General features: G+C 28.9%; 2 protein-coding genes and 1 pseudogene across 11 annotated transcripts in view; all 3 read left to right on the forward strand.

Annotated features, from left to right (window-relative positions):
* Positions 1–23,330, forward strand: part of LOC149892084 (uncharacterized) — a 176,521-nt gene that overhangs the window by 110,468 nt on the left and 42,723 nt on the right. The window lies entirely within an intron of this gene.
* LOC145182634 (serine/threonine-protein kinase Nek1-like) overlaps positions 1–23,330 on the forward strand; it is a 124,457-nt gene that overhangs the window by 268 nt on the left and 100,859 nt on the right. For 6 of the 9 annotated variants that reach the window (XR_016450210.1, XR_016450211.1, XM_090080281.1 and 3 more), the window contains exons 2-5: positions 427–547; positions 9,377–9,412; positions 13,361–13,421; positions 20,934–20,975. Coding sequence is in view for 5 of the 9 variants with exons in the window: in XM_090080281.1 (XP_089936407.1) it covers positions 431–547; positions 9,377–9,412; positions 13,361–13,421; positions 20,934–20,975 (256 nt within the window). In the remaining 4 variants the exon portion in view is untranslated. Of the gene's footprint in view, positions 1–401; positions 548–9,376; positions 9,413–13,360; positions 13,422–20,933; positions 20,976–23,330 lie in introns of those variants that run through there. The other 3 variants (XM_090080287.1, XM_090080288.1, XM_090080282.1) reach the window with 2 other exon arrangements.
* Positions 4,858–7,303, forward strand: LOC149892094 (uncharacterized; annotated as a pseudogene). The gene has a single exon (XR_016450219.1). The product of XR_016450219.1 is annotated as an uncharacterized LOC149892094 (transcript).

A 23,330-nucleotide genomic window follows, 5' to 3' on the forward strand; every position in this document is an offset into this window, starting at 1 on the left:
TATGTATGTATGTATGTATGTATGTATGTATGTATGTATGTATGTATGTATGTATGTATGTATGTATGTATGTATGTATGTATGTATGTATGTATGTATGTATGTATGTATGTATGTATGTATGTATGTATGTATGTATGTATGTATGTATGTATGTATGTATGTATGTATGTATGTATGTATGTATGTATGTATGTATGTATGTATGTATGTATGTATGTATGTATGTATGTATGTATGTATGTATGTATGTATGTATGTATGTATGTATGTATGTATGTATGTATGTATGTATGTATGTATGTATGTATGTATGTATGTATGTATGTATGTATGTATGTATGTATGTATGTATGTATGTATGTATGTATGTATGTATGTATGTATGTATGTATGTATGTATATGTATGTATATTTTTGATTTAGCAAAATGGAAAATTATATCCAAATTCGAGTAATTGGAGAGGGTTCTTTTGGAAAAGCAATTTTAGTTAAGAAAAAAACTGATGGAAAGCAATATGTGATAAAAGAGATATGTATTTCTAAGGTATTTTTTAAACAACTAATTGGTTTTATAGAGAATGTTCTTGATATTTAAAAAGATTGATACACTAATTACTTACTTACACTAATTGATACACTAATTACTTACTTCTTACTATCTTAAACATAAAGGTCTTCTTTTTGATTTTAATCATAAGTCTCTCCAACTTTGAAATGTATTTTTGGTTTCTTACACTGCACCAATTGAAACAAATTAATGGTTGATGTTTTTTGACCTTGTTTAGCACAACTCTACTCATAGTCACACTGTTTGTAAAAATTGTTTCAGCAATATTCATTCTTGTTACACTTCATATGTTGAGTTCATAAAGAGTTTTAGTAATTCTTCTAGTAAGAGTTTCAGCCTTGCCATCTGTTGAAGGTGCTGCATTCACTTTATTTTAGTTCTCTCTTTAAAAACCTAATTTATTTTTTTCAGTTCATCTAAAGCAATAAAAACTGAAAAAGTAAATATCTGTATACATTAGGGTGGAGCAATTTTTAAAAATTTTAAAGTTAGATTCACCTATGTTACAAATCAATGTCTAATAATAATAATAAAAAAAAACCTTACTTTTTTTTAAAAAATTTAATCTTCAGGTTCCTCTTTGCCCTTAAAAATGACATTTTAACCCAAAATAGACTTAAGCGTTGTTTATTGTGAAAATATGCGCACGCAAGTCAAATATGTTAAAAATGTAAATATTTTCTGCTAATTTATCCCCATTTTAATTTATCTGTTATTAACATTTGTTCCTTTAACAGATTTTAAAATATAAATATCAGATAGAGATGCCTAAAACTTGTAAGGAATCATTTTGTATAGTGTTTGGTTTAGTGAATTCAATAAGAATGTTCTTCCTACAAAAGCAGTTCTTGTGAAACATTAACTATTTTGTAGGCTGTTATTAAAGGAGACTGCTTGAATTTCAAATGATTTGAAAGGTATAACATAAACAGAGAGAATAAGTCTGTAAAAAAAAATCTTCTTAAGTTACAAGACAAGGTGACTATGTTTAAAAAAATATGTGAAATAACTATGTTTGATATATGTATCTGTAAGTGTAAAAATTTTATTGACTATCATTGCAAAGTTAAAGTTCCTATTAGGGAAAGGTATTTTCTTGTGGATTAGAGAACAGTTCAGAAAACGGCAATTGGTAATGTTGATAAAAAAGTTACATAACTTCTTTATAATAATATGAAAAGAAAAGCAATACAATCATCACAATTGGAAAACTGTTTTTATGGAGATGATGCAGTGGATGTAAAATAGAAATTGAAAAAACTCAGGTAATAATTTTTGAAGAATTGTTTAAAATTAAGACTTCTGATATCAACACATCACCAGAATCTTACTATACTTGTACTTCTGAAAAAAGATTTAAATTGTATAATCTAGCCCTAGCCTGTGATTGAATAGGAGTTTCAAATCAATCTGCTTCATTATTAGTTAATGCTGTTTTCATATTGTAACAAAAGAAAATCCATCAAGAATAATTTTTTAAAGTAAAATAAGAGAATGAAAAAATAGGAGATTATAGCTTCAAGAATGTGTAAGAAATGATCATTTTGAAGTTCAAGGACTATTTTTGATAGAAAGAAGGATGTAGCTTTTAATCAGGATAAAAAAGGAACAAAGTATTACCAAAAATATATTACAGAGGAGCATATTGTTTTAGTTTCTGAACCTGGATCAAAATGTCTCTGTCATGTGATGCCATCAACTGAAGCTACAATCAGTATTGCATCAAGTAATAAAATCTTTTTAGATAAAAGTTTCATATTAGAGCAAGTAAAGGCTATTAGATGTGATAGTACTGTCACAAATACAGGATAGAAAAATATTATCACTCAATTAGAATTATTTCTCGGCCGCCCTGTACAATAGCTTATATGTTTATTACACACTAATGAGTTGGCTCTCTGCCATCTAATGTAGCATCTAGATATGAAAGCAAATCATCCTACAGAATTTAAAGGTGCTATTGGAAAAATGTTAGAAAATTGTGAGGAACTATCTGTTGTTTCATTTGAACCTTTGAAGTGGAACTTCCAAATATTGATCCAAAAGAATTAAGTACTGATCAGAAATATCTTTTTGACATTTGTAATGGAATTTCAAGAGGTGATATATCAATCTTTTTGTTACTGAGAGATCCTGGAAAGATTTTGCAAAATCTTTCCAGGATCTCTCAGTAACAAAAACTCATATTGATGCAATCCTGAACAAAGCAAGTTAATGCCATGAAGGGCATCCGGTTTTAAAAAGCTGTTACAACTCTTCCATAATGTCCTATTTAAATAAGAAAATGGCATTATGTAAACTACCAAACCATCCAAATGTGGAACTAGAGAGTTAAAGCATAACAAAAAAGGTAACAAAGAAAAACAAACATTTCGTTTAAAAACCCTTCAGAGAGAATTTATATTTATTTTAATGAATTTATGAAGTGTTTTTTATTTTCAAATGTTGGTAAGTCACATTGAGATGTTAGCTTAGCTTGAATGACTCCATTTTTTGCTTTATTAACACAAACTGATGTAGAAGTATTTGATGCAATCTTTATGGATTGTTCAAGTGCTTGAGTGTGGCAAAATATCTTTACAATATCAATTGCATCAGAAATGAAAGAAAAAACTTTTTTAAAATTATCATTTGAGATCTGCCTAGTTGAAGGAGGCTCAGTAACATTAACATTTTGCCAATTAATTATGTCTACATAATCTCCAGCATTTAAATTCAGATTGGGCACTTAAAACAGTCAAATAGACATCTAATTATCATAGGATTCCCTACATTTGATAATTTCCCTTAAACCTAATTCTCTAATATGCATTCTTTTATCCACTTATATAGCCAACAAAATATTTTCAAGGTGACAAAAATAGGCATTTCTTTATAATACTGGATCAACAATATTCTTAAGTTTGTTGGATAAGTAATGAGATTTTTTTATCATTCCAAAAAAATGATTGGATCCATATATACAAGTTGGTTTCTTTTTTATTTCAAACTAGCTGGCAGCGTATACTTTAACATATAACCTTAAAATTCTGTTGGTTGACAACAGCCAACTGAATTTTAAGGTTATATGTTAAAGTATACGCTTGAGTTTATGGGCTAATGGGAACCTCAGTTCTTTAGTTTTTTAATAGATTTTTAAAATAAAAAAGTCCTGAACTTTTTTTTAACAAAAACTTTTAGAACTTTAACTTTATTTAAGTGAACTATAAATTAGGACCCATAAAAAACTTATATAATATATAAGTTTTCTATGACAAAGTTACAGCAGTTTTACCTCTAGTTTCCCTGTTAGCAACCCTGCTAGTAATTTTAAAAACTATTTCATTTCATTTTTTATTGGTTGAAATATAAAAAAACATTTTAATAATCAAATAAAAGTTTTTAAAACCAAACAATTTTAAATTATACCATATTGATATATTTCTGCAGTCAACATTCAGTTTTACCAACAATTTTATTTTTCCTTATAATTAACGTAATTTTTTTTATTCCATATCAACATTGAAAGAAATAGTAAAGGGTCAGATCATTATATTTCAACCAATTTCAAGAAAACTTTGTGGGGTACCATCTCTGATTTTCCTGATTTTTACATAATGTAAATAGGTTAAATGTTCCTGGTTATCTACACAATTTAAATAGGTTAAATGTGCAATTTCAGAGTTCCAAGTGCAACGGTTTAGAAATTATAGCCTTACAAACACTCTCAGGTAGCCCCCCTTGGTTCCTCGAATGGTAAAAACAGACAACTTTAAGGCCTTATAACTTTTTTCTAGCTTTCAACAAGTGGCTCATTTTTTCTAGAACTATTTTCTAGATAGTTCTGTCTTAAAAATAATGATTTTCATTAGCTTGTATCATGTTAGAAAAAAATTACAGCCTCCTCAACTTTGGAAAAATTCTGAAAAATGCTAAAAAAACGCAAAATAAAGTTAACCGTAGTATTTTTCTATTCATCAACAAGTCCTTACATGTTAGTTTTCTGATTAGCTACAATTGTCTGCAACAAGTGGGCAAAATATAAGCAGCTTGTTACACTTTAGAAATCAGTTTTATCTAAAAATATATAGTCCATTTGGGGATAGCTCGTAAATTTTTCTAACACTTTGTATTGATCTGATATTAACAGCAAATAAGGCCATTAGATCTAACTATATAAAAATGTAAACATCACAAACTTGTCATGTTCACAACAGAAATGGCAGCATTTTTTAATAACCCTATTTTTCAATTATCAGGGTTGAATAGCGTTATTGGAAACCAGTGCCCCTTCAACTTGCCTCCTGGCCCATGAAAGATATAACCTATCATAAGTCATTTCCTAAAAAAAAAAAGATATGGTTGGTTACTTTCTCCCTAATCTGGACTTTATACTGGATAGGAGCACAACTAAAGGGGTAATAACTATATAGAGCCTGCATTATTGTTCAAAGGTGATACTCAACAAAAAATTTAGTTAATCATAAATTGCAATTTAATCTTTATTATGTTGATTTTTTTACAGTTGATTGAATTGCTAATAACTTAAGGCAAAAGTAGGACAGTGGGTTCATACATTACTGGCAATAAGAAGCAGAACAAGACTAATCAAGCCATTATAATATTGATTTGATGTTTTGTTTAAATAAATAAATTTTTTTTACAAAGTATGAGTTTCAATTTTATTAGTTAATTTTAACTATTTATCTAAAAATCCAATGATTCTATATAATATACCCTTTTGCAAATGTAAATATATAATCATTTATAACTCAAAATTACTTACCTTGATATTTTTCTGTTTTATAAACTTTGTTATTAATTGTTGGATCTTATATATGTATGTATGTATGTATGTATGTATGTATGTATGTATGTATGTATGTATGTATGTATGTATGTATGTATGTATGTATGTATGTATGTATGTATGTATGTATATATGTATGTATGTATGTATGTATGTATGTATGTATGTATGTATGTATGTATGTATGTATGTATGTAGAATCAATCAATTTATTAATTACTATTTAACATACCATAAATCATGTTGTGACCCTTTCTCAATTCATTCAAAGATTGTTAAAGGAAACCTGACAACCGTCACTCTGGAGCATAATCAACTGAATTCTAATTTAATTCCTGGGAAAGAGATATGTTTTGGTTGTGTAAGAAAAATCAAGAGTGTTGAAGAAGTTGACAAGAGACATGACCCAGATTATATATCACCTGATAACTCTGTCATCCAAATTGATACTATAAATCCTTGTCTTATTAAATTTGGTGTGTCTCCTATTAAAAGATCATCCAGCATGAGAATGCTACAAATAGACAATAAAATAAAAAAGAAAGTTAAGTTGCTAAATGAATCTTTAAATGCATCTGAACAAGATGAACTACAAATTAGTATGCTCAAAAGTTCCTCTTTAGATTTCATTGTAGAACAGCTTAAACAAAAGTTTCATAATGAGATCAATATTTCACAAAAAATAAAATTGCTCACTTTAGTTCCAGTCCATTGGACTATTCAGGAAACAATAAATGAATTTAAGACAACACAATATATGGTGAAGCAAGCAAGAGCTTTGCGGGATGTTAAAGGAATCCTTAGTGAGAGATCAACAGACATTAAAAATCATAAAAAGTTGACTACTAAAGTTGTAAATCAAATTGTCAACTTTTATGAGGATGATAGTAACAGCAGGTTATTGCCAGGAGCAAAGGATAACATTAGCATAAAGACAGTCGATGGTAGACAACACATTCAAAAGCGACTCATACTATGCAATCTTTCAGAACTTTACCAGAATTGGTTAGAAGAATCAAAATCCAATGGTATAGTAAAGGTGGGACTGACATCATTTGCTCTTTTAAGGCCACAACATTGTATTGTTGCAGGAAAATCTGGCACGCACACAGTCTGTGTTTGTATTGACCATCAAAATCCAAATCTTATGGTTAAATTATTAAAAAATGAATTAAAGTCAAAAGATCTGATGACCTTAGCTGTATGTTCAATAGAAAATAAACCATGTATGTTTCATGAGTGTGAGAAGTGTCCTGGAAAAAAGAGAATTGAAAAAAAGTTAAATGAACTGTTAGGGGACTCAGCAAATGAAATAACTTATAAGCAATCGGTTGAAAACTGATAGATGCTCCTTAGAAACTATAGTTAAAAGTCCTGATGAGTTTCTAGAAGAGTTAACAAACAAGTTATATAACCTCACAAAACATCATTATGTCAGCAAATCCCAAACATGCTTTTCAAAGCAGCTCAAAGAAAACATGAACCCAAATGAATGTATTATGCAAATGGATTTTGCTGAATATTTTTCATTTATTACACAAGATGAAGTTCAGTCATCTTATTTTTCCAAAAATCAAGCAACTCTCCATCCATTTGTCATATATGTGCAATCTTTAAACGGAAACCAATCACCAGAAAGTAAATGTTATTGTGTTATCTCTGACAATCTAATTCACAATACTGAGGCAGTTTTCAGTTACATTTCCAAAATCATACCAATTCTGAAAGAGGAATATCCACAAGTTCAGAGGATCAATTATTTCACTGATGGTGCAAGCAGCCAGTATAAAAATAGGTTAAAATTTTATCACAATATTTAAAAAAAAATTTGATAACAGTTACCTATTCTAAACAAACTGTTTTCAGTTTGTTTAGAATAGGTAATTGGAAAAAGTATTATGATTTATGTTAACTTTTTTTCAGATTTATCTACATTTCTGAAGCCAAAACAGCTGCTATTACACAAGAAGTGCTTGCTAAACGGTTTGAGAATGTTCCTGCTATTAAAGGAACTTGCTCATATTATTTTTCACCTCAATCATGCTGTATAAAAGCTTATGTAACATCAATGAGCAGTACATTTGACTCTTTTCACATGCTGGAAGATACTTGGGTTAACACACAAAAATCGATAAATACTGATATTAATATTAATGATTGGGTATTAGTGAATTATTTTGGTGAATTCTTTCCTGGCAAGATAACTGATCTTAAAGGTGACACAGTTTGTGTTAGCTGTTTACAAAAAGCAGGCAATTATTTCAAGTATCCAACAACCACATATATGCATTGGTATCCAGTTAGTGACATTATTGCCACATTACATGAGCCTGAGCTCAAAAACACTAGAGGGTTTTACTCTTATCTTATTAAAAAAAAGATGAAATGAATTATCACATATAATTGTTTTCAACTACATGATTATGTATTGCCATTATTAAGGGAGTATACAAGAATATTGAAAAAAAGATAACTATGCTTTTGACATAAATAACAATGTTGGGCTAGAAATGTTTTTTATAACAATTATATAGAATTTTTTAAAACAAATAACAGACAGTGGGTTACATCTCTCACATGGGCCAGGAGGCAGGTTGGAGGGGCACTGGTTTCCAATAATGCTATTCAACCCTGATAATTGAAAAATAGGGTTGTTAAAAAATGCTGCCATTTTTGTTGTGAACATGACAAGTTTGTGATGTTTACATTTTTATATAGTTAGATCTAATGGCCTTATTTGCTGTTAATATCAGATCAATACAAAGTGTTAGAAAAATTTACGAGCTATCCCCAAATGGACTATATATTTTTAGATAAAACTGATTTCTAAAGTGTAACAAGCTGCTTATATTTTGCCCACTTGTTGCAGACAATTGTAGCTAATCAGAAAACTAACATGTAAGGACTTGTTGATGAATAGAAAAATACTACGGTTAACTTTATTTTGCGTTTTTTTAGCATTTTTCAGAATTTTTCCAAAGTTGAGGAGGCTGTAATTTTTTTCTAACATGATACAAGCTAATGAAAATCATTATTTTTAAGACAGAACTATCTAGAAAATAGTTCTAGAAAAAATGAGCCACTTGTTGAAAGCTAGAAAAAAGTTATAAGGCCTTAAAGTTGTCTGTTTTTACCATTCGAGGAACCAAGGGGGGCTACCTGAGAGTGTTTGTAAGGCTATAATTTCTAAACCGTTGCACTTGGAACTCTGAAATTGCACATTTAACCTATTTACATTGTGTAGATAATGATATGTAAAAACTAGGAAAATCAGAGATGGTACCCCACAGGCCATTGGTTGAAATATAATGATTCGACCCTAAAATCAATAATAGTACAAATTAAAATAAAGTAAAACCTTAAACAAATTTATCGAAAGCATGCATTAGCAAGCATAGATTAGATATTGGATGAGGCCCCCCTTTCCTATTGATTGTTTGGCTCACCCAACATGGAAGTTTTAATAAATACTGTTCTTGGTTTCATTATTTCTCAGTATCATAAATATTTTTGCAGTTTATTGTGCTATTTGCTGTAATTCAAGCATATATAATAAATATGCTGTTGCTATAAGCAATTAATTAGCGTTAATGTCCTTAGCAACGTGTACCATGAAAGTAGAAATCAATCTTTCTCATATTTTCTTTCTTTTTTTGTAAAAAGTAACATTTATTTTGTGTTTTATTGTGAATTTTACTTTTAGCAGTCAATTTTCTAAGAAATTAAATTGCATGAAAACTTTATTAAACTAAAAAGAATATGGACATTAAAGTAAATCAATTTTTTTTTAATCCAATCCCATGGAGGAGCCTGAAGAAGTCATGAAAACCTGAAGGAAAAAATTACTTTCCTAATCTTTTTAATATACAACTATCTGCACCTCAGGCAATTTGAATTGAAAACTTTTTTTTTTTTGCTATGAAAATCACTCCACCCTTATATACATCAGTGTTAAATTTTAAGAGAACAGTTTAAAAATATTTAATTATGCTTTATTATTTTTTTTATCTATTTAGATGTCTGTTAAAGAACAAGCTGAAGCTCATAAGGAGGTACATAATTAAATTATAACAGCTTTAGTTAATACTCAATATTTGCTATCAAACCTGACTGTTCTGCAATAAACACACACACATTGGCTGTTTCATCATGGTTATTTCAAAAAGATATTTAAGTTTTAGCCATTTTGCTAACACAATCTTTTATATCAGGCATTAATCTGCTGTACTCACCATTATTATAAAACTAAATCTATAGTTGCTTCTTTTAATACTTTGTCAGTTGTATTTAATTAATCTTGTTTTGATTCTTTGATTAGTTTTCAGATGTTTACATAAAATTAGCTTTTTCATTTTAAACGATTTTTAGAAGAGTTAAAACATTTGTTGAACCTCCTCTCAAATACTATTTGCAAAACAAAATGTTTGTCTCACAATCAATATTTCTAATTCTGCATATATTGCTAAACTTTGTGATTTCTTACTTTCTTGCATTTTATTGGTAAAGAAAAAATATAACACAAACTATTTAAAATATGTGAGGTAATCTAATTAAGACTTCTTATTTTTGGTCACCAATATTGAAGTCATAAAATCAAAAAAAAAAGATCCCTAATTTGCCACAATGTGAATTCCTCCATTTAGAAATACAAATTTATATAAAATTGACATTTATTGACATTTATTTATATTCAAAAATATTTTAAATATAAAATACATATACTTTTGGATATGTATTAATGTGACATTTGACTCTCTACACAAAAAAGTTGGTCATGTACCTACATCACTGCTTCACAAAATCACAAGATACTACTTTGAGCTGTGCCAAGAAAATGACTTATATTGGCTGAAAGCCCTGTGCATCCAGACTCCAAAAATGTAAGAATTGAAATCCATCTTTTTTGTCCACAAGAGAAAATCAAATTTCAAATTTTATTACCTTTAGCACATAGTTATGAAATGACAGTTTTTCAAAGTTTTGCATTTTTACAGCATTCAAAACAATTCCATTTCTGTAAAAAGCAGTTGAAACATAATGCAACATAATTTGTTGTTACTTAAGGCTAAAATACAGAATATTTTTACATTGAAATAAATAATCTTAAAATTTTAAATTAGATCATGTTCTTGTTATTCTGAAAATCTTTAGTTCTCATATTCTCGAGTTCTATTCACAAGTGCTTACTGTTGTAGTCATTAATGCAGGCCAAAAGCTTTTGGCCATAGTCAGGATGACCAGGAGATCACTTTTACCTCTGCCAATGGGCACTAAATTGGTGATGAATTGCTTCTGTTGCTTGTTCACCAAAAATGCCAAGAGGTGCTCTCTTCATTTCAACAAATTGTTTGATGTGAAAAAATACAGCATGCACCTTTGGAGTAACACTACACATTGGCAGTGCCAAGAAAGAGGCTCTGAACTGGTTGATGCTTTCTGAGTAATCTGATCCAAGTTTTCTGTTAAAACAAGAAGATACAACCATTTGAAATTTTCTCATGGTTTCCACAAAACCTAAAACCTTGAAGGCAGAATCTTTCTCTGCAAGATGCTGAAGCAAGTCCAGATTGTTGAGGAGTTTGTAGCATTGATTGCCTGCAAAGTGTCCTCCATGGAAAGGTTCTTCATCAATATGAAGAGCAGCAGGCCATTGGCTGGCTTTGGGCCAAACATTCTTTAAAGATTTGTACAGGTGATTTACCACACCAAGCAGAAGATGGAGCTCCATTGGAGGTATCAGCTCTAAAATCAATGAGTCAGAAGAACCAGTGATAATTGGCTTATGAATCACATTGCCAAAAGATTTTGCCACTATTACATCACCTCCAGATCGTTTAAATGCTTGGTAGCAGTTCATCAATCATCCAAGTGTCCTAAGTAAGCCACAGCTTGAAAGGCATTTTGAATCTACATCACACCATGTGCAAGGATGTGAGCTTGCATGGTTTTGCAGCCCACACATGATGTTAGCCAACTTCAAATCAAATGAAATGATGAACTTTGATGAATTTGCTTGAATCAGTGACATAATGTGCTTGACATTCAGATAGTTTTCTGGTAATTCTTCAGCAATGGCATAAATCAACTGTTGTTTGACACCACTGTCCTTGGCTATTCTCTGAGTCAAGAGTTGCTTTGAAGGTGGAGAGCTGACATCCTCTCTCTAGCCCATTTCAATGATTCCAAGGCAAACTTTCAAAAATCCACCACCTCCATCAATCCCAACCTAAATCAAATGATCAGAGAAAACTTTTCTTGACAAGAGAACCTCATCAATTAGCTCTTCCAAGCTTTTGCAATGAACAACAAGGTTCTCTGTCTGTTCAGTACTGTTTTCTGGTTGTGATGAAAATGTTGTCTGAGTGAAAAAGTCAGACAAAAGCTTTGACTTTAGCTGAAACTAGGCTCGAAAGTTGGGTTCAACAATCCTTGATTTAGCAACTTGATTAATGGTTGAGGCAAGCTTTTCCATTCCATTGTTTGATAGCCTAGTATTAAGCTGAACTTGAACAAGATCTTCTGTTGTCATGCTGGGCTCATGGAATAATCTCTTTGCACTGGATGGTCCTTAAGCATAAAAAATATTTTACTACCATTTAGAAAAGAAAAATAATGATTGAGCACAAAGTCAAAGTATTTTCAATTTGAAAATCAGATCTTCATTATGTTACCTGCTCTTACACAAAGTTGTCGACTTCCTTGAGGTTGAGAGATTTTGACTGATCCACCAGGAGTTGCATCTTTGGTTGTGATCACTTGTGAGGCAATTTGCTCTGCTGCTTTTGGGTCTTCAGATGCAAGTTGTTTCAAATTCTGTTGGTACTGACACTGATTGCAGTTGTGTGTCAAACCTTTGCCAATAAGGCTCAGGCAGGTAAAGCAATGTTTTTGTGGCTGACAATCTTTCATTTCTTTTAATTCTAATGGACTTCTTTTAAACAGCTTTGAGTGACCTATCTGGTATATTATGCAGTGACATTCTTGTTCTCTGGTTGCCATTCTCATATTGATAGACTTGAAGTTGAAAAGGGAGGGAAGCTCAACATATTTTCCTTGTTCTTTTCTCAAAAGAGTAATCTGGCATGCTGAACAAATGCCTCTGGGCACTCTTGGGTCTTGGAAGTTGAGATTTTCTTCAAGAATTTTTTTCACTCTGTCCGCTTGAAACTGAGTCAGCTCTCTAGTAGCCTTCTTCACGCACATAAAACAAACGGTTTTCCTGCAATCTTCACTATCTTTTGCTTTGTTAGGCATTTTGACAATTAAAAAAGATCCTGCTACAGCCGCACATTTCAAAACAAATAAAGGTTTTTCGTAAAATAACCTGTGCTTTTGCAAATTTGCAATAATTATGATGTAAATGGGTTTGAGGTTTGGGTAAAAATTGGGTCAAAAACTACAAGTAAGCATGAATTTTTAATAATATTTACAGGTTTATAGGGCTTACTTATCTGTATCTTCAGCAGCAATAATTGTAACATATCATTGTTTATTATTATTATTCTTACTCTTAAAAGTCTGCAGGTCAGGTTTGTATGTTTCTGGAATATTTCAATGTAGTTTTTGGTGCTGTAAAAAGGCAAAATTTTGAAAGGCTGTCATTTCTTCATATTGTGCAAAGTAGGTAAAAACTAAAACCTAATTTTTTCCAACAGAGAAAGTAGGTGGATTTCAATTTTTACATTTTCGAAGTCTGGTTGCATAGGGCTTTCAGCCTATGTAAGTCATTTTCTTGGCACAGCTCAAAGTAGTATCTTGAGATTTTGTGGAGCAGTGATATTCAACATTTCAGTACATATTTCAGAAATTACAACGCTATATGTAAACTTCAGAATTATAATGGTATATGTATGCAGTTTATGGTGCAAAACACAGCTCATATTTCAACATTTAGAGTTTAATCCTGGTTTTATTTTGCCTAATTTTTATAAAATATATTATGGTTTACTAAAACTTTCTAATTTGAATTTTTTTTCATTTGACTCAAATGATTTTATTAGGTTTTAGTATTGTCCCAACTCGAGCATCCTAATATTGTTAGATATTCAGAATCATTTCAAGGTAAGATAAGTTAGATTTTAGAAATAGTTTAATTTTAGCTTTTCTACTAGAAAATGTTATCAAGTTTTTGTATGATACCACTTTATAAGTTAATTTTAAAAATGAATTCTAACTTAAATTGAGATGTAAGCACCTGTATTTTGTGCTCAGGTTCTAACTAAAGATTCCAAAATACTGGAATATTCTTATCCAGGTTTTTGGTATTTAATTTGTAGAATATCTTAAAAATTTAACCAAAATATTCGGAACTAAATTGTTTAATGCTCCAAAATATGTATATTTTGGAACATTAAACAATATAGTTGGGTTGGAACAGAACCATCTATATCATAGTTTGTTGCAGCTTTACAGTTTGATTATAATGAGTTTCTTCAGCTACTTTTTCATTGGATAATTCAACATAAACAGATATGTTAGCAAAGTAAATTTGTATTGCATTTTTAACATACTAAGTTATTGTTGACCTTGATCCATGCTTGAAATTGAGTTTTGCAAATATCTACACTTTAAAAATATCCTCCAAATCCTCCACATAAAAATTATTTTTTCAAATGTGAAAATGTGCTTTTTGAGTAAATTGTTTTAATTTCAGCAAACATTCTATCATGGGAACCAAGAGTTCTACTGAGTTTTAGCATTAAGTTTTAATAACTGGAAAACCTTTTTCAGTTATTTCTTTAACATAAATTTGAAATTTTGTTAAAAAATTCTGTTACTTCTTTTGTGAGTATTTTTCTGTATGAAATTGTCAAAAATATCCCTGAAATTCAAAGTTACTGTAAGACAGATACCGTAATTTGACTAAGTTGACTCTCTACAAGTTTTATCCACTCATATTTTTAAATTACTACAGCACCATCATAAGTCAATATGATTATTTAAACAAAATCTGCTGACTTTTGTTTCACTAGTTCATTGATTGTAAAAGCACCAAAGGAAAAGTTATCACAAAACTTTAACTATACATAACTTTAACTATACATAACTTTAACTATACACAACTCTTTTGTAAAGGGTTACATTTACATACCTTTTATTGGTGATGTTGGTCTATTTATTAGCTATTATGCTAAACTTTTCAACAAATTATGTTAAAAACATTTGGTTTTTCATTCTGTGTAATGAAGTTTTGTTTACCTTCAAGTTTAATATTTTTTAAATACATACAAAACTAGTGTTGTACTACAATTTCGCTATTAAAAATGTGCTTCAATAACAATTTTGAAAATCTAATTCTGCGATATATATATATATATATACATATATATATATACATATATATATATATATATATATATATATATATATATATATATATATATATATATATATATATATATATATATATATATATATATATATATATATATTCATTTTATTGCATAAGTTAAACTTTGTAAAAAACATATCTCTATTATTTTGTGATTAATTTTAAAAGTTCATAATCTGTTAAAATTTCATTAAAAATGAAATATTATCATGAAAATTTTACTTATTTACTTATTTACTTATAACAAATTTACTTATAACAAATTTACTTATTAGTTTTTTCTCAGAAAATTTAACGGTAATTGGTTAAAAAAGTTTTTTCTTTAAGATTAAATTTTCTCAAACTATACTTTTATACATATAATACTTTTCAAATCTATGGAATTTTTAACTTCAAATTATTGTTTAATTGGGTATACAATAGATTTTAATACAAAATACAGCCAGCATGCATTTGGTTGAGTCTCAACACTTTGTAAGTAATTGACCAATTTAAAAATTGTGTGCCATTTGAAAAAACATTAAATAAAGCATTACTTGTGTAAAAATAATTTTGTTTATTAAAAGTTAAGTATCACTACTTTATATTAATAGCAATTTAGTTTTTATGTTAAAATCAATCATACAATTATATATTTTTTTGTTAAATATTTAAAAAAAATTAGAAGAAATTATTCACAGATATATTTATCATAAATATCCATATTATAAATATATATATATATATATATATATATATATATATATATATATATATATATATATATATATATATATATATATATATATATATATATATATATATATATATCGGCATCAGCGAAACACCTTTTAAACTAAGGTACGCAAACCACCAAAAGTCCTTTAACTTTGAAAAGTACAAGAATGATACGGAACTATCGAAAGAAATATGGAAAATAAAAGGAAAAAATTTCACACCCATTGTTAATTGGAAGATCATCAAACATTGCAAACCGTACAACCTGGCCGCAAAATGTTGCATGCTATGCCTGTATGAGAAGTACATGATTATAATGTTTCAAGAAGGTATCTTATTGAATAAGAAGAACGAAATGGTTTCAAAATGCAGGCATAGAAACAAATTTCTTCTTTCAAAATTTGATACTGGCGACTAGGCCTAAATGTTTTCTTTCTTTCATTATTTCTTTCTTTATTTTCTTTTCTTTCTTTCTTTCTTTCTTTCTTTCTTTCTTTCTGTCTTTTCCTTATTTCTCTATTGCTTTCTTTCATTTCTTTACTTCTTTATTTCCTTCTTTATTTCATTCTATCTTTCTTTCTTCCTTTTTTCCTTTTTCCTTTTTCTTCATTTTTTTCTTTCTTTATTTCCTTTATTTTATTTCTTTGTTTCTTTATTCATTTCCTTTCTTTCTTTTTATTCCCTTTCCCCCCCCTCTTTCTATCATGACGTCAGAGCACACGCCACAGTACTTTTTTGTAATTTTTTAACGGTTTTTATATTTTTGATTTGTATTTCATGGCTGATGATTGCCGTTAGGCATGAAACTTTAAGTACCATACTTAGTTGTTGTTTCTTCGTTTTAAATATATATATATATATATATATATATATATATATATATATATATATATATATATATATATATATATATATATATATATATATATATATATATATATTTAAAACGAAGAAACAACAACTAAGTATGGTACTTAAAGTTTCATAGAATATTTTGTTAGTCTAACATTAGCAGCAATTAAGGCACACATTTGATTATTGATTAAATTCTTGGTAGCTTCTGGAGTCATGTTGTTCCAAGCTTCTGAAATCTTTTTTTATTAGAAGATTCTTTTGAATCGATAGAGTTCAAAAGATATTCGATGGGATTCATATTGGGAGATTAAGGTGGCCAGTAAAGTCTGTTTATTTTGTTTATCTTATGATAATTTATAATGATCCCTTCATTAATGAGTTATGCATAAGTTATCAGACAAAGTAAAACCTTTAATATCTTATTTGTAAGTAAAGAAAAAAGACAATTATAAGTTTTTTTCTCAAATAAAATATTTATTTTTGAACAAAAGTTAGTTATTTCTCATATGAAAAATCTCAATAATCTGCAAAACATCTCAGCTTTGCTTTGACACCTTTCATAAGCAGCTTTAAAAATCTAGAATCAATTTACTTTAGTTTTATTTTGATGTGATCAATCAAGAGTTGCTCTGTTGAAGCTTACCAACCTCCCTCGTAAACCTTTTTATCTAAATGTCCCCAAAAGTTCTCATTTGGTCATGCTTGAATTGCATTTGGTGGGTTGGATTCTTTATCATCATAATTGTTATATTTGTCTATCCAATTTAGAGATTCTTTAGAGTAATAAGAGCTTGCTAAATCTTGAACTTGCTAAAATAAATAGTTAAAGTCTCTTTAGCTTGGTTTTCTTTTCTCTAGTTCAGACTGCTTTTTATCAGAAAGACTGACCAGTTTTAAGTTTTTTTAAGTAATCATAGATTGTATTTTGAGCTATACCTTCTGTTTCGAAATGAGTTTTGATTTTACTATTTTTTATATAAGGGTTTTTTACAAAATAAATTTTGAGACATTTTTTAAGAGATTCTGGTTCTGCTGCATTTAATCTCATTTTAAATAAATATGTTTTAAATAATAAAATAAACATTTCATAGATTTTTTTACATGTGTATCATACCATAGATTTCCCTAATTCCGAACAGTCCCTAATTACAACAGCTTTTGTTCACTTAATGTTACATCTTTTATTTTTGTGGGATTTTTAAAAGGAAAACTTATTAATAAATTGGATGACTAGGGTAATGAGAATATGAAAAAATATTTTCAAAATATATATTGATATCATTAAATTTTTTAATTGCAAGCAAAACACTTTAAAACCCTGAAAAACCAACATTTTAAAACCGACTTAAAAAAAAAATGTAGAATTTGATGGTGATTATTTATCTGAAAAAAAAAGTCAAAAATTAGCAATACTTTGTAAGATATCTTAAAAACAGTACTTTTCTGCATAATTAAAACGTTTCCTAAATTCTGAACAGATTTTGGAATGCACTTTTTTTTGCAAAAATTAACGTTTTTACATGCAAGTAATTAACAACAATATTTAACAATAGTATTTTAATGGCATTAACTTAGAAACTAATAATTGCTTTTAACTTTTTTATTGAATTCAAAACATCTTGTTTATCTTAACGTTTATCAATAAAAAAAAAAAATGTAAAATTTTAAAAAAAATGAAGATCATGAAAGAAAAAATAAACTCTGTATTGAGGCTATCAATAATAAGATGTCATATTCAGAAGCCGCTTTATGTTATAACATTCCTAAAACAACTATTTTTTGCAAGCTAAAAGGAATAAATGGAGCTGCTGGTGTTGGTAGGCCCAGAGCAATAAGCCAAGTAACAAAGAGGCTTATAGTTGAACTTGTACAGTTTATGAGTGACATTAGCTTCAGTTTAAAAAGAAATGATATTTTACCTGTGGTCAAAAACTATTTGAAGGAACCTAAATAAACTTATTTATTCAAGACCAGTAAACCTACTCAAAAGTGGTACAATAATTTCATTAAAAAAATATGTGAAAAGTATGTGAATGAAAGGCTACTAGCATGCAAGCTGTAAGAGCGGTGTCCTCGCAACCAGCAATTTTTGATGAATGGTTCAGCCAAGTTGACACTGTTTATCGAGAGCATAATTCAAATGAAAAGCCGTTTCATGTGTTCAACTATGATGAAAGTGGATTGAAATTCGATCAAGGTAAAGTCAACATTGTTTGTTAAAAAGGAATAAAAAAATCCAAAACAACTTGCTTTTGGAAATTTCCTACCTCATCAAGTTGTTTACTAAGGTTGAAATTTGATGAAAGCTTGGCTTCAAGGTGGTGCTTCTGATGTTTATTATTCTTCAGCAAATCAGGTTGGATGGAAAGCGAAAATTTCACAGAATTGTTTTGTTCAATTTTTTAAGTTCACGCAAACAAACTTCAAGGATCTAAAATTCTATTTTAGGATGGCCATGCATCTCACATTAATTTTGAATTAAAATGATTAACTGAATCAAGCAACATAATTTTATTCCGATTGCCAGCTCATACAAGTCATTTTTTGTAACCGCTAGATGTTGGAGTTTTTAAAACATTTAAGGCGAAATGGAAGCTAATTGTTGAAGTTTACTTGGTTAGAAATTCTTATTTAAGTTTAAGTAACTGGCAGTTTCTAGCCATGATAAAAGACCTTATAGAGGCTTTAAAGTGGAAACTGCACGTAGTAGTTTTGAAAATACAGGCATATTTCCATTCAATCACTCAAAAAGAACTCCAAATAAAACTGCAAACAGCGCTTTTTTCTGGAAAGTCTACCGATTTACAAGTTTCACTTGGTAAAACTAATAATATAAATTCAAAAAGCTCTATGAATAGACTTTCAACAAAAGAAGTATTGCTCAAAGAATTAGATAGCATCAAAAAGGCCGTTAAACAAGCATCTTTTGATATTAATAACTCAGTGCTCAGTGTGCTTAGAGATAGATTAAAGCTTTCCAGTAGTAAAGAAAAGGAAACAATAGTTGAAAGAACAACAAGTTATAACATGGCTGAACTATCTGCAATGGCTCAGGATGAAGCAACACAAGCTGCTAAAAAAAGAAAACTAGATGAAAAAGAAGCCAGAAAAGGTATTAGAGAAAAAAGAAAAAAAAAAATTGGGCTCAGCAATTCTCAAAGAACAAAAGTTTAGATAAAAAGAAAAAAAGCTTTTAAAACTTAAAAAACCCTGAAAATGGTCTCAGAAATATAAAAAAACAACAAAGATGTCTACTAGTCAAAATATTGAGTGTCTTCCTGCTGCCGGCTGTAATCTCTACCATATCAATTGTCTTTGTATTTCCTGCGGGAGCCTTTGGGACAAAGCTACAAGCAGCAAATTAGTTGCATGTGAAAAGTGTTCTAACTGGTCGTGTATTCCTTGTATTATCAGTTATAACTAAACAATTGAATTCGTGTGCAAAGTGTTAATAACTTTTATTACTTTTAATTTTTGTAGCTTGACATTTTAAAACAATATTTTTTGAATACAACAACTTTTTCATTATAGTTTTTTAAAAATTACCAAATCTGTATGGTACAGCTAGGGTTGCCACCTCCAAATGAATTAGTATTCATTTGGAGATAGCAGCTGTAGCTGTATTGTACAGATTTAATAATTTACAGATAATAGAAAAATACAGATATATTGCTGCGATACTATTTAATAAAAACTAACTGCAACACTATTTAATGATGAAGAATAATGTTGTGGTTATAATAATGGAATGATATAAAATAATAATTTTCAGTGAGCAAAGTTAAAATGAATAATTTTTCAGTCTTTGAATTACTGCCATTTCAAAATACAGCTGTGAAAAGGATAAAACTGCATTGCTATATGATAAAAAAGCACTACAAGCTTCCTATTTGATTAATAGGAAAGCATTCGCTAAGGCTTTAACCAACCTGATACTAATAAATGAGATTTCTTTTTTTTTAACTGATTACAAAAAAATCATAGAAGACAGGATCTCATAAATAGATTATGCACACTCTGCACCAACACAATATACCACATAATTGTTTAATTAGCTAGAAAACTTAAATGCAAATTTGTCCCATAACTTATGTATCACCTATTATGCTTTAGATCATTATCTTCTTTTAACATATATCTTTGTCCTAGTCCCAATTTTCTTACTAAATCTTAGAAGTTTTTTTTTGCAAGACCCCAAATTATAAACACCTGTGTTGTGATTCTATTGATAAACTAGAGGTTATTGACCTCAAACCAAGGAATAGAACTGTTACATCTTTTACATCTGTTATTCTTTTAATACTTTGTACAATGTTTAATAGTTAAGTATACATTAATTTTAAATATTTTTCAAATTTTTGTGAATTTTTTTTTTTTTTTTTTTTTACATAAATAAAATCTTATAGCTAATTTTGAACAATGAACTATGTGATTTTATTTTAAAATCTTATACTGAAATTTTGAAACAATGCTTTAAATAGCTAATTAAAACAAGTTCTGTACTCCACTAATATTCTATTAAATGACACAGTTAAAAAATGGGTCAGTGGTTTGTAAATTTAATGAAACTCAATTGAATGCACAGTGGCTATATGATTAATTTTGATGGATACTGTATCAAGCTTTTACATATCTATTTGAATATATTAAAAGTTAAAACTATTGCATAGGTAATGGAAACTTATACATTGTGATGGACTACTGCGAATCAGGTAATTTTATTTCTTAGTTAGTGCTGGTTAAATTTTAAATGGAAAAACTTTAGAAATATGTGATTTTTATAAGTGTTTCAAAAAATAAAAGTTTTCTAGTTTGTAATAAGAATTAAATTTAAAGTAACTGTTAATTTGATTTAACCAGTGGCAGCAATCATCTTTTTAATTTGATTTTACCAAAGGCTACTTACATTTCTTACCTTGGTTTGGGCAAAAAGTACTGCAAGTATAAATAGAATGTGTATAAATGATAATTTTGAATACAATGAACTCCTTAAACCTTTAAAATATGTTTATTAACAACTCAATAGAATCTTTTTCTCTAATTTTAAAAGATAATCAATATTTTTTTTTTATATATATAAAAATAAATTATTTTTTTATAGTTTATCAGTCATTCAATATCTGTTTTTTAAATACTGTGTATTAAATCCTAAAACATTAAGTTTTGTTGCAAGTGTTGATACCCATATTTTGAATACTTTATTAGTGCATTACTTGCCAAGCGCTAAAAGAACTTTTTTTAAATTTAATAATTTTTTAAAAATAATGGTTATTAATTTATATCTATAAAGATAAAAAATGGTGTTGGGGCTGTAAAGCATAAACTTTATAATTCAAATATATTTAAGGCAACCCTATCTGACAACATTCCTAATCAATGAATGTCTTGTGCAAGTTTTACCCCTTATCATTAATTTTGATCATACAGGGTGAGGCAAACTTAACTACCCCATTTGGTTTGCTTACAATTTTTAAATAAATGAAAGATTTTTGTTTTTTTTCAAATAATATGTTTATTTAGCATTTAAATTTTTTGTTTGTCAATTTTCAAAAATGATATCAACTAAATGTCCGCCTTTAGTGGTTCTACACAAATCTACTCTTTTTACTGAATTTTTCATTACTTTTTTGAGTATTTCAACTGGTATGTTTTCTATTTCTTGTCGAATAGTGTTTTTCAGTTGATCAAGAGTTTGTGGTTTATTCACATACAGCTTTTTTTTAAAATAACCCCATAAAAAGAAATCTGGAACTGTTAAATCAGGTGATCTTGCAGGCCAATGCAAATCACCAAAACGAGAAATTAATTGACCTGGAAAAAGGTCTTTCAAAATCCGTGTTGTTTCTTTGGCTGTATGTGGTGTGGCACTGTCCTGTTGAAACCACTTATTGTCCAGATTTTGTTTTTCCATTTGTGGCATTAAAAAGTCTCGGATCATTTGTTGATAATTATCACCAGTAACAGTTGTTGTTTGTCCATTTTTGTCTTCAAAAAAATAAGGTCCAAAGACATTTTTGGCATGAATAGCGCACCAAACTGTTACTTTTTGTGGATTCAATTATGTTTCATGAATGATTTGTGGGATTTCACTTCCCCAGAATCAAGAAATTTGTTTATTGACATAGCCACTGAGATGAAAATGTGCTTCATCACTCATTTTCATTTTTTCACTAAAATTATCAATTTCTCTTGCAAGATTCAAAATGACATTACTGTACTTCAAACGCTGATTATAGTCTCTGGGCAATAGCTTTTGTACTAATTGGATTTTGAAAGGGAAAAAGTGTAAATCTTTATTCAAAATTCATCAAAGAGAGCGCTGAGAAATGTTTAATTGTTGAGCACGTCTTCTTGTTGATGTTTTTGGTGAATCTGCAACACTTTCACGAACATGAGCAATATTTTCTTCAGAGTGGGCAGTTCTTGGTCTTCCTGAATGGTGAGAGTCTAAAGTTGCTCCATACTGTTCAAATCAGTTTGATAAAGCATGAATTGTTTTCTTATCAGGTGCTGATTGATTACGATGTCTTTTTCGATATTCTTGTTGAGTTAACACAACTGACTTATTTTTTTTATTAAAAATAGTCATGATTTCTGCACGTTGTTGTGGATTGAATCGATTCATAATTAATTATGTGCTATTCTAGTTTACAGCTGTAAAAAAAAATAATGACAGTTAATATCAAAATAAAAAATAGCAGCTCTTTCAAATAGGGGAGTTCATTTTGCCTCACCCTGTAAAATTAATGCTAAAGACTAACACCACTATCAAAAAATGCTGTAAAAAATCTACCTGATAATAAAACCTGGCTTAGTTAATAAAAAAAATTTTGTTTTGATTTTTGGTTAAAAGTTTTACAAAATTAAAGACTAATTTAAAAAAATATCTGTCATATTCCATGCCTATCTAAGCTTGTTGTAGAAGTTAACTTAGCTCATATGAAGTACAAATCTTAAACAGACTTGGCTAAGTATGAGTTTATGGGTAATGAATAATTTGTAGAAACTTCTATTGTGCTGTCAAGCTAAAAATAAATTCCAATAATGGTTAATCATGGTTAAACTTA

The sequence above is a fragment of the Hydra viridissima genome, unplaced genomic scaffold, assembly GCF_058129835.1.
Source record: "Hydra viridissima isolate aposymbiotic clone 2 unplaced genomic scaffold, HvirCarnegie_v1 scaffold_2, whole genome shotgun sequence".
Taxonomy (NCBI): Eukaryota; Metazoa; Cnidaria; class Hydrozoa; order Anthoathecata; family Hydridae; genus Hydra; species Hydra viridissima.